The sequence below is a fragment of the Colias philodice genome, chromosome 7 (genome assembly GCF_061535455.1).
Source record: "Colias philodice isolate Cphi_HAF_F1 chromosome 7, ilColPhil1 Martin Lab GWU primary, whole genome shotgun sequence".
Taxonomy (NCBI): Eukaryota; Metazoa; Arthropoda; class Insecta; order Lepidoptera; family Pieridae; genus Colias; species Colias philodice.
In genome coordinates, this window is record NC_143092.1 from 2075877 (window position 1) to 2089621 (window position 13745).

The 13745-nt window shown below is 31.9% G+C and overlaps 1 protein-coding gene across 1 annotated transcript; it reads left to right on the forward strand.

The window, feature by feature from the left end:
* The first annotated feature begins 1605 nt into the window (after positions 1 to 1605).
* LOC149486917 (uncharacterized) lies at positions 1606 to 3429 on the forward strand. The gene is made up of 2 exons (XM_089697089.1): positions 1606 to 2641; positions 2923 to 3429. Exons 1-2 carry the CDS (start codon positions 1612 to 1614, stop codon positions 3393 to 3395), a joined length of 1503 nt encoding a protein of 500 aa, XP_089553215.1. The 5' UTR covers positions 1606 to 1611; the 3' UTR covers positions 3396 to 3429.
* The last annotated feature ends 10316 nt before the right edge of the window (positions 3430 to 13745 follow it).

The window sequence follows — 13745 nt, forward strand, 5'->3', positions numbered from 1 at the left end:
TTCCATACCTGCCAGTATTTTCATATTACAATAATAGCTTATTGTAATGATTACCAGTATAAACGATTTCTAATAATATATTTATATTTCCTGACTTTAAGTACCTACACAAAATATATCGTTAATATCGAAGTAAGTGACAAATAATGACTGTCTGTTGTGTTATATTTACCACTATTTTCTTGAAACGTTTTATGTTATGTAATTAGAATCGTTTATTACGTACATTTTGAAAGCATTTATTCCTTCATAATAGGTGTTTATTTTGAAGAATCTGATCAACTAACTAAATTATTGCTAAATCTTTTTTTACTCTCTCACGTAAAATCAACGAACGTGTAATTTAATAATTATTTACACTATAATGATGGTAAAAACATTTTATAAATCATTGTATTTAGAAAATGACCACATAATATTTAGTTCCTAATCGAGGGATCACGCCAGCTTTATCGTGTCTTAAATAAATAAATAAATAAATTGGTAACAATTTATTTATTTCAAATTGGTAACAATTTATTTATTTCCTTATACGTCAATAACTTCTCAAATCAGTAAAACATTTCACCCATTAAAATTAAGATTTCTGTAATACAGATCTGTTTAACTATTTAACAAAGCGGCGGTAAATCTCAACAATAACAGTTTGAGATCGCAGTTTCAATTAGAAACCTTAATTAAAGCTATTTATGGATCCCTTGTACCTATTTAATTCCCGTTAAACCTTTTGCCCATTAAAATTCGGCTCAGTTTTCCTGACCTTAGTTGTAAATATTTTTAATCACTCTGATAAAATAATAGTAATTGTTTATCTAAAGCAAATTCAAATTAAACTCGTAAAATGAAACATTTTCAACGTTAATAGTCAGCTCTAATCAAGGGGAAATGTTAAACCAAAGTTTATTGCAAATAAACCACAGCTTAATGTTTTCACATCATAATATCTGAATATAATACCTTCTACCTACTACTAGGTATAATATATAAATAAAGATACTTATGAATAAGTATAAGAAATAATAATATAAGCTAATTAGAATATGTTATGTAAAATGAATGTAAAATCAATACATAAGCAGCGCAAAAATTTCGTACCGAATGAATAACATATTCGCACATCAAATAAACCAAAGCACTCAAATGAAATTTCACATCTAATTTTGTGTAGCGTTATGAATGAACGAACGTTTAATATTAACCTTTGAATATAAATCATGTGACGACATAAATTTCACGATCGTTGTAGAAACAAGAATAACAGGTGTTCCCAACATTTCCCGTAAACACAACTAAGCGACAGCTAGCCGAGCATTCCCTACCGTTATTAAATACACCGACATTACATTATTAGCATATATTTAAATGTATATATTTAAATTTTCACAACCTGGGGTTGGCTTTCAATGCAAATTGCTATCCAAATACACGCCATAGAAAATGTTATTTCAAAAACCGCACTGCAAATTTTTTGAATACACTTTTGGCGAAATGAAATTAATTCGGTAAACGACACTCGAACTATGAAAGGAATTTTGTTGATACCGACAACTTTAATGAGAAATATTAATTTGTTGTTAATATATTATTTTCTTTTTGTTCCAGGTAGAAGGTATGCGGGCTCAAAAGATACCCGCTGCCTTGCTACTGTTGCTCATCGCAATAGATTCCCTGCACGCCAATAGAAGGAAGCAAAAGGAAAAAATAGTTCAAACTGCAATCAATATTTGCGACATAAGCGACAGAGACTCCAAAGTGCACTGCTACTGCGAAAATAGCCAAGATATAAACGAAGCTATTAAAACAGAATGCTGGGTGTTCAATGGAGGCATAGACAGAGCGGACCCTTTGTGGTCAAGCTTCACTTCACAAATGAACATAGAAACGCTCGCATTCAACGTACGTGCCGATGGGGGACTGAGCTTCGTGCCCACGAGAGTGCTAAGATATCTGCGAAAATTGACACAATTTAGCATAAAGTACAGCTCGATACCTAAGATTGAGTCATACACATTCGTGAACGTAACTTCTGTTCGCGAAATGACATTGACCAAAAATCAAATAGTTGTTTTGAGCAAACATGCGTTTTTCAACCTGCCTAATCTCACAGTACTGACGTTAGATGAGAACAAAATCAAGAAAATCGAAACGGAAACCTTCTATGAGCTCCCAGCGCTACAAAAACTTTTCTTAACTAGTAATAATATAAGCGTCATAGAAGACGGTGCATTCAGGCATCTTGTAAATTTACTAGAGTTAGAAATCGATAAGAATAACATAAGTGAATTAAAAAAAGAATGTTTCGATGGACTTGCTAATTTAAAGAGATTAGACTTAAGGAAAAATAAGATAGCTATTTTAAATTCATTTACATTTATCGAGCTATGGAACCTCCAAGAACTATTGTTAGATTATAATGAAATTTATATTTTGGCACAGAGAACATTCGATGGTCTTTCACAGTTAAAGAAATTGAGCTTAAGTCATAATAGATTGATAACTTTAGTTGATGGATTGTTCGAAGGAGTTCGAGGTTTGTCAGCTTTGGATTTACGACATAATAAATTAAAGAGATTTACATTTGAAAACCTGCGCCCAATTTACGACAACTTAAAACTTCAGAAAAGCTACATCTTTCTAGAAGGTTGGTTGATATTTTATTACGTTATTAATAAGTTCATTAAAGTTAATTTCACATTCACCTCATTCAATAGAAATATAAATGCTCAATTCACTAAATAATTTAATTTTTCAGTGCTTCCTGACTTGAACGAAGAAAATTATACGATTTAAATTAATTAAGTACTTTTCTTTCTCCAGCATTTCTCATTCCAAATAGAATATAAGATTAATAACGATAAATTTTGTACTGAAAATATCATGATTCGAGTTGTATTGAATTTAATAAGAAACGGACTGTTGCAGGAAACGACTTCGATTGTGACTGCCATTTGGCTTGGATGCACAAACTACGCCACGAGACGAAGAGTAGCAAAGTTAGAACGTCCTTCGAGAACTTCGTTTGTAAATTCAACTCTGATCTCTCACCAAATTCACACTTTACTTATTACGAGAGGATCGATACTAAAAATAATATAGACAGTGATAAAATAAGAGACGATGTAGACAACACAGATGAATTTCACGACGAAATCGATGAGAGTTATTTGGATGAACCAAAGAGAGTGAGAGGTGATAACGAAAGAACGTTATTACAAATACCCGTGGAGTTATTGCCTTGTCCCGCCGAGGTTAAGAGCGTCACCGACAGAACCTACACTTACCCATCTCAAAACGAGGCGAAGGATTATAGGAATCTCATAACAACATCGTCTATTTCGCCGGTCGGCATAAATATTTCAGTTTTCCTCCTATCATTACTTTTATTGTTAGGGTAAGGATAAGTAATAATAAATATTTTGCGATATTTGTTACGCTTCACGTCCCGATTGAGTTTTAGGGACGTTTGATTTTATTCGGCCTTATGAGTTTGCTCTTTATATTATTTGATCTTATAAAAGTAAATTGGATTCCGCAGTGCATACGGCCGATTTAATTCCTGGATTCAATTACTTTCAACGTCTGAATGCCAAGCTTTGTATAAATAAGCTGTCATTTGCGTTAGCCGCATTATTATTGAAGAGATTAAATAAATGAGATATTTGTTCGGCTATTATGCACTTTCTATTCAATTGAAACCACAATGTACATATTCAAAATTACATTCACGGTCTGTTGAATAACCGATATATGTATTATATTTACTGTACATATAATTTAAGGGATTTTGTAAAGAAATGTGATATAATTGTAAGAATATTTTTTATTGTTTAAAAAACTTATTATGTTTGCGTTGAATATGCTGATTTCCATGGATTTTATCACGATCTCGTTGTAAAAGTATTTTAAAAGTCTTGTAAATATTTGTTTTTATTGTAAAAATATTAAATTAACATAATGTAAATATATAATTGTAAAATTATATTCATAGAGGTCATCTGTATGTCAATGCATTACCTATCTATAATCGAACAATATTGCCGCATATAAAGCAGCACTTCCATTATTAATTTTTTAGATAAATTTAGATAGAAAAATGTTTAATTTAACAAATTCTATTATTTCAGAACATTAGCTCACAAGCTCCATTGTGAAACATGCTATCTATAATTACAGTAACCCACCTCATTTCAGTTAATTGAAATATTCGTCACAAAAATATCCCACGTATTTCAATCCGGTGAAATGTGTTCCCGTGACCCGACCCTCAGGAAAATTAAGGGCCTCAAATTAAAGGGCAAAACTAACGCAGTTAGTGATAATAATGTAAACGTGTGACCTTGTTCAGGGCAAACAATTTTGAACTAAAGAACTCGTACATTTAGAGATTTTATCTAAAATAACAAAATATTTGGCATTGCAAGCGGCGCCGTAACTACATGATTTTATTTGCTATTTGACCTCGCTGTGAAAAAAATAAAACTTTTGCTCTACAGCAGTGGGTAATACTTGTATGACTATTTTTCGTTTGCTAGTGCAACTAAAACGTGAGGTTTATAAATTCCTGTATTTTTATTATACAAGTATACATTGTTCATATCGTTAAAATTTATATGCTAGTTTTTGGAGTTTCAAAGAACATTTAGTTTTGACTGAATCTTGTATTGTATTTGATAAAAATAACATCCCTTTCTTCAGTATGTGATTTGGCTATTAATGATTTATTTGCAAAACTTACCAAAACTGGTTGATATCAATGTGTAATTTAAAAAACTCAAGCAAAAACCATTTAATTCATTATATTCAATGGTATCTTTTTTACAATAATATGTAATTGTGTATTCAGTATTCACGCCAAAAAAATTGTTACCTACTTTTGAAGTGAAACTTCTTTATCGGGGTTGGACAAAAATTTAGTGTAACATTTTTGCGTTACGCCGTACGCGTGACATTTTTGCGTTACGCCGTACGCGTGACATTTTTACGTTACGCCATACTCGTGACATTTTTAAGGTCATAAAGAAGTTTCACTTCTTACGTGTGTACTCTAGTACACGCATACATTTTTTTATACCTACTTATTTATAGAAAGAAACTTGTAGATGTTGAAATAAAGGGTGAAAATTATCTCTTACACATAATGTGAAACAAGCAAAGATAGAAATTATTTTTATTTATGCAAGCACGTTTGGCTATACAATATTCATAGAAAAATGAAATTCAATAATCAAAACACAATCAAAACCGGTTAAATACTAATTAGAATTGAATTTTAATGAATGCTTTTGCGGTTGTGGTGAATTTAGAACATTTTCCATCATTGGATGCACAATTACTTTTTCATTCGAGCCTCTGTCCTTGGTTTCAAAATTGTATTTATACCGTTTCCAATTTAAATGTTTGTGATGTTATTGAGTTTAATTGTTACTCGATGAAGCTTTGTAGTGGAACGGATTTTGTTAACTAATTTTTAAAGATTTTGATTGGTTGTTATTTGAGGATTGGATTGTAAAATTTGTTAATTTAATTTTTATAAGATTACTTTTGATTTCATTAGTAAAGTAACGGTAATTGGCAAAGATAGAGTATTATATTATATGTGCGGCTTTCCTTTGATATCAACAATGGATTTGGTGTAATATTATTTTACTTAGTTTATATTACATGAGTAAATAAATAGTACATAGACAAGGTTTCTTTAGAACGTGCAAAATTCTTACTTATTCTGGTAGAGCTGTTACAAATTAAACAAAAATCATGTCATGTGCAACCGATTGGTGCGGTTGTATGAAATTTTTTTCTTTGTACTATTTAGTGTATATGCGGTTTATTTATATACTTCATCATTAGTTTGAGTTTTTATTACCTGTATACATGTGTAACGCATTTCTTGAAATAGTAACATTTATAAAATGAATCTTATTTGTGATGTTTTGAATATACAATTTGTGTCTACAAATCCAATGTTTATTATTACCAACTGGTTGACCTGTCTGACCGAAATTATTATGAATAGTTAATTTATCGAAATAGTTATTTTAGAGTATTATTATAATTCTATTCATAAATACACGCTTATTTTAGCAAATATAATTTATTTGTGAACGGTATGCCAATTAGTAGATCATTTAGTTATTTATGTCCTCGGAATCAATATTATTAGTTCATGTTGTTAACATTTAATGAATTGTTAATAGTGATTAAGTTTTAATAGAGCAAATATATATATTTGTCAACGCGCCCATACAGATGAAACTCTTTGTAAAGTATCTTTAAAATAATTTCAATAAAGGTTGATGTTAAGAGAGATTTGTTTTATTTTCCAACTGAAAGAATATAATATTTATGATAAGGAAAAGTAATAAGTAATGAATACAAAGGGTAGAGTTATTTTTTTTTAAATATCTATACATAAAAAGCAACTTTCTTAACTCTGGATCTGATCACTGATAATTCTATTTAAATAAATGAAGATACCAATTCTTATATTACACAAAAATGCAAAGGTCTGAATTAAATTTGAGATGAAAATTTCGTGGAAATGTCCACGATTGAAGACATGGGGCAAAGCTAGTACATGAAATATAGTACTTACATACAGGACACATGAGTTATATCAGATGCCAGAGCTTTTTAAATTAAATCTAAATCTATATATATAAAACTCAAAGGTGACTGATATAGTGATCTATCAACGCACAGCCCAAACCACTGGACGGATCGGGCAGAAATTTGGCATGCAGGTAGATGTTAGGATGGAGGCGTCCCCTAAGAACGGTTTTGATCAATTCTACCCCCAAGGGGATAAAATAGGGGATGAAAATTTGTATCATGTTTATTTATCTTTTCCACGCAGGCGAAGCTGCGGGCAACAGCTAGTATGAATATAATATAAGTAATGTTGTTGGTCCTGGTTGAAACTGAAGTTTTTATCATTTATTATCCAAGCTGAAAACCCTAAATCTATATTATATTATATCTATTATAAATCTCGCAACTTGTAGATGAGACAATATTAAAATTATGATTGCATCAAAATTCTCTGAGTAAAAAGTAAATAATGTAGTTCTTATATTTAAAACATCCTGACAAAGTTATTGTCAAATATTATATCATCATCTACCTATATTACAGCCAGAATGACTTTCCCTGCACACTCAACGGTTTAAAACTTCATATAAAATAATAAAGTTTGCCACTCATCAAAGGTAAATAGTTTTCACGGAAAACTTAGTAAACCGAGCTCCCAACTCCTCACCGCATACGACACACGAAGCTCCATTTCGAAACTAAATCAAACCCTTCGCCTGCACCCTTGTGAACTTTGAGTATAACCTTCCCGAAGTTTTTACGACCCCCAAGGGCCCAACTTTAACACCATTTTAATTAGTTGGCTTCATTCCTGCCGCGAAATTGTCGTTTCACTCGCACTTTATATCATAATGGATGATACGGTACAGTAGTTAGCAACTTTGAGGGGTCTACAGAGCGAGCAGCCTCGCGAAGCATTACATGCGGGTGTTAAAAAAATGAACAGTTAGAGCGAGCAGCTTACGAAGTATTATCCGCACGAAATAATTTGGTAAGTGTCGACAGGGCTCGGTCGAAAAAAATGGCGTACGTGCTTTTTGCGGGAGCTATGTTCACATAGACCAAGATGCTTCACGCAGCAATTTCTTCGCGAGGCTATTTGTTTTGTATGGAATCGCCCAATTACTCAATATATTTCATATTAAATATTTGGGCGATTGCGTAATTACTTAATAATATACTTAATATATTATGTGGATTCACCTAGTTAAAGCTCGGTAAGTGTGGACGTGTTCAGTCGAGGAAAATCGCAACACACACGCTTTATAAGGGAGTCAAGTTCACATAAACCTAGCTAGTTCGCTTAGTAATTGCTTCGCGAGGATGCTCGCAGTGTGGAGGAACCTAATTACTGAATCTGGAGCACGAGTACACCTGTTTATTTCTTAACACCCGCATGTATATTAACTTTCACCATTAGCTTTTACTGCTACTGATTATTGTTGAAGTTCTTTGCGTTTTATTTTTAATACGCTGTGTTTACGAGTATGCTCATGGTAATGCTTGTTTTAAATGTTTAAATTTCCGGTTTTTATTTTGATTACGATTTCAGGACTAAGGTAGTACATAATAGATATATATTGTTTAATTGAGTAAGTATTATGTAAGGTACCTATTTAACATTATATAGAGAATAAGGATCGCTTACAATGTTAACATTTGACAGTAATTTGGAAGGAAACGACTACCGAGTGATGGGGAAATGAGGAAAAAAGTTAAATTAAATGTTTGATATTATAACGTCACAGGAAAAACTGGTAAGAAAAGCGAAAGGTAGGTTTTAATTTAAGTCCAGTGTTAACAGTAAAATAAATAGGTACATAGTTTTCAGAAATAATAAACGAAGGCTATAATATTTTGATCTGAAGGCATTTTGATCTTAAATACGAACTACTTTTCGGTCTATTTATTGATAGAATATGCCTAAATGGATAGAGCTAACTCCCTTACTATTCGTAACTAAACTACTAATGATTGCCTCACACTTCTACTACCACTACTTGTTACAACGTGGCATTCCTTTCATTACGAATTTTAATAACTTGTTCATCCCCCAAAAACCGATAAAAACGTTGTCAAGATACATTCGAACAAAATAATGTATGCACACTGTTTTGCATTTAAAATACAGTTTAAATTTAAAACGCAAACCCTGCGCACGTTTCCATCACACGCGGGTAACAAACGACCAACATTTAAAGACCGAAAATCGTATATTTGAGGCATAACGGTTTAATTTAACAGTACAAGAGGCCTGGCTTCAGTGGAACGGTTATTTCACCTCGGCTACGCGAAATAAGCAATTTTTGCCTACCGTGAATTTTCTCCATTTTTTGCGAAACGACTTTCGTAATGATTATAAAAGTTACTTTTTCGTGATTCGAAATCTATTTCGTTAATTTAGCGATTCAATTATCGGGTCAGTTGAGTTTGGAGTGGAATACTTTTTGAAATTTGTTTCTTTTGTCACGGGTCGCTAACCTTTTTGCTGGGGCTTTTTAATATTACAAGATTTGAATTTGATTTCGGAGTTTAATGTCTGATGTGATTAGGTAGAATGGATAATGTTATGATAAAGTCTTCTTGTTTAAATGGGATCTTTTTTCATTGAAATTTTTATGTCATTATATTTAAATTTTGTGAAGAAAAAAAATATCGATTCAAACCCAAAATTTGAAATGTTGTATGTTTAAACAATTTTTATATTGTCTATGAAGAAAGCTATAAGAAAAACAACAATTTAAAGATTTACATTAGTTTTTAATTTGAGTAGTATAAAATTATTATTATAATTATTATAGTAAGAGAGGCGGAAGAAGGAGATTCAGGATAAAAGATTCTACCATTTTACTTAAAATTTCTACAGTAACAAAATCCAGAAGCTATCTATATTTTAAAACGTGAAGAAAAATCACCCGTATGTTTGTCATGCCTCAGAAAACTTAAAAGTTCGACCTCTCAGCCATAACTTCGGCCATATCTCACAAACTCACATCCCAATATTTTTAAGATGTATCTAATCCCATTATGGATGATACTAAGAGTATTTCACTTTATTAAATGTACAGGTATATAAAGATATACGAGTATACTGAAATACCTGTCCCCACTAAGTAATGAACAACATCAAGCGTATTTGCAATAAGTGGGTATTTGCGTGGGCTTCTGAGGGTTTATTCATGACTAGCTTTCCGCCTGCGGCTTCGCCCGCGTTTTCAAAGAAAAACCCGCATAGTTCCCGTTCCCATGGGATTTCCCGGATAAAATCTAGCCTATGTTGCTCAGTGAAGATGCAGCTTTTTAATGGTGAAAGAATTTTTGAAATCGGTCCAGTAGTTTATGCGTGAAAACCATACATACATAATTACATAATTACAAACCTTTCCTCTTTATAATATTAGTATAGATACTGAAATACCTGTCCCCGCTAAGTAATGAACAACATCAAGCGTATTTGCAATAAGTGGGTATTTGCGTGGGCTTCTGAGGGTTTATTCATGAAAACATGTATAAAAATAGTATCCTAATACTATACTAATTGGTGTTTGTTTATATTTGATTTGATGTAGTGGTTAGTCCTGATTGATTTAATGTGTTGGAGGGAATTAGTTCCGCCCACTATACTATAAAATATGTAGGTAAAACTTGTTTCCGCCCGCGGTTTCGCCCGCGTTTTCAAGGGAAAACCAGCATAGATCCCGTTATAAGTAGTGGAGTAATCAATGTTTTCTGCTTAGTTTTTTTATAGAAATGTTAATAACTGGGCCTTATCGATTTTGTAATTCCAGAACATACTACATATTTAAATACAGTACCTACATACCTATTATTATAAAATTAAGTTTTATTGCAGAATTAAAATCATTAAAACGATAAAGGTACAAAGTTAAAATTAAATGGGTCAAGAAAATTATTATTTCCCTGCTATACTGGCTTTGCTTTATGCACAAAGAAGTTTGCCATAAAGGTTTTATACACTTTAACAACTTGATTAACTTTGCTAAGAAAAATAATTGCAAAGGCGTAAAGTACTTACCTGATAGGTGCTTTAATGCACTTTAAAGTAATTCATAATCTTTATTTACTTGATAGAATTTCATGTTAAATTTCAATTGGTACAAAATAGAGCGTGTGTGCCGAACACACGTGTCAGAAGTGAAACTTCTTTGACAAGATTCAAAGATACCAAATCGTCGCCTTACTCCATGACGTGACGGTATTGCCATGACCTTGCAATTTTACTCTCAACGCGCTTAAAGTTTCACTTGAAAAATAGCGTACTTTTCCAGATATCTATTGCCTTTCTAATTGCTGACGCCTCCACATTTCCTACGAGCAAATAAAGCTGTCAAAGTTGTTCGTTCTTGTAACAATTTAAAATCTTAATAACGAGTGACGAAGAGGAAAGGAAACTGAAATATTTTTTTATAAAAACAACATTTAAGGGGCACGGGATAATCACTTCATAGTATAAAACAAAGTCGCTTGCTCTGTCATAGGCGCTAAAGTCGCTAAAATCTTTAACTATTCAACAGATTTTTAATTTTTTTTAATAAATAGAGTGATTCAAGAGAAAGGTTTTAATATAATATAATTTCTTAAGTTTTAGACATAGCGAAGCGAAGCCGCTTGTGGAAAGCTAGTAAACATAAGTATCGTCCAAAACCAAAATTGCACATATAATTTGTATACCTGTGTCAAAAATGTTAAATACTATTTAATATGTACGTACATTGCATTCCTGTGGTTATATTAATATATATACACATAAATGCTATGTAAGTATGTATGTTGTATGTATTAAATGAGGTCACCAGATATTGCTTATTTGAAATAAGACACAAGCTCACTTAGTCTTATTGCGTCCTATACAGGCGCTTATTTTCAATAAGATTGTTATAGCATTGTTTAATTATGTTACTATTGTTATTAAACAGAATACCAGTTAATTTATTAGTCCCTGTTTAAACAATTTTCTATAGGATTTGGACATACGACATAAACACTCATCTGAGTGAAGAACGCAATATTTTCACACAAACGGCTTTTAATAACAATACAAACGTAATTTACGAGAACGCTATAAAATGTATGAAATATTATATCATAAAATATTATTATGCATTTTGTGGAAACGAATAAATAATTTATAGAGAATAGATTTATGTGAAGCGTGTTGTGGACATAGAAATAAACGGGAAATCACACGGTAAATTGGTTTGTTGTATGGCCTGTTTTAGGTTTGTTTGTGTGAACCTCGTATCCGTTAGTAAAGGATTAAAATAATCATCATCATTGTTTCTATTGCAGGAACACGGCTTGTCAGAATATATAACAATTTTCAATGAGCTTTATTTATTTTTAATTAACCATTGTTTAAAGATCTTTTATATTACTATTTCTATTTGACTGGCCGATTGGCTTGGTTGGTAGTGGCCCTGCCTTCCAAGCCAGAGGTCGTGGGTTCGATTCCCACCCGTGGCAAATATTTGTGTGATGAACATAGATGTTTGCTCTGTGTCTGGGTGTTGAATATCTATATAAGTATTTATTTAAAATTATATAATATGTATGTTTATCAGCCATCTGGTTTCCATAACACAAGCGAAAGCTTAGTACGGGATCCGCTCGTGCCGTGTGTGAAAAATTGTCCTGAAAAAAAAAATATTATTTTTAATTCTATTGTAATATAATGATGCATTGCGTAAAATAATAATCTTTATCGTGGCATAATGTATGAAACTTAAAAATATAGTTTTCTCCATATTGTAGGTACTAGTAGGTACTGACAGTCAATGCTTCATTTCACAACTATTATCAGCCCTCATCGATTCATAAATATTAACATTTCCCCTTACACAATTTTATTATATCAACCACAATATTATGAAGTGTTCCCTAATTTGTTCATAAGCATTACACCCAAAAAGTTGTCAGCTTGTTAATCGTCGTGACCAAAACGAGGTCAAAAGGAAATTAATCTTCATTAACACTCGTCACTTTGATGGTATTTTAGGTGACATTGTTTGAACGCATCTAGAATTAGAGATTAATCAGCGCTGTTCAAAATGTAGGTCAAATATTCAAAGAGATATGTATATAACTATAAGCTCTGTTATATAAGGTCTAAGGGTCATACGATCTGTCCACTACAGGATTTCTTCATTTAACCTCGTAAGATTGTATTATTTTTGTATTAAATAAAAGAAGGCTTTATTCTTATTTATCATGCGGTCTGTGTTTGTGTGTATGTACACACAGAAAATACAATGCAAGATTAAAAAGCCATCTCATTACAGTCACGAGTATAAAAATAATGTTTAATTTAGAAAGCGCACGCTTTTATAATTAGGTTGTATGGAACGGCCACACACATTTTATAATTAGAAATTAATACAACGTAACAAAAGAACATGAAAATCCTCTCGAAATAATGTTTCGCAAACAATAAAAATTCATAATTACCTTCTGACAAACAACCGCTAAAGCGCTTACCTAAATTAAATCTATTCCGAATCCGTAAAGTAAAATACAGCAAAATTTCAATTCTATCAAGCGTAAATGAAACGGAGAAACAGGTGATATCTATCTAATACTAGTGACCAGTATGACATGAGACCCTGACCCTTTTGTATTACACACGTGTGGTACACAATCTATAGAGTTGAAGGGTCCTATATAATTTGGGCATGTAAATTTACCCCAGGCACGGGAAATTAGTGAACCTTACTAAAGGTTGAAGACGGTTTACGGGATTATTGGAATTGTTCAAGTTTATACCGAAAATCCTCGGTGAGTGTAGTTATTTTATTGCTAATTTCGTAACTGAAAGTCATTGTTTGAGAATGGGCGAAAAATGAGGAAAATAAATATCAGCTTACGAAACTAGGAAGAGAAGTGACGAGGCGATTGTTTGAGGTAAATTTTAATGGAAATAATATTATGTGAAATGCAAATGCTATTTTTTTAAATTTGAATACAAAATATAGCACACAAAGTTTAATTGTACCTATCTTTATAATTCTGATACATATAACTGCGACACCTCGACGATTATTTTGCTGTTCAATCTTTTTTTTTACGTAGTTATTCTTCAAATTGTAAACACTAATTTGTTTCATCGGTATCTTAACTTAAACAGTGTAATTACCACATAG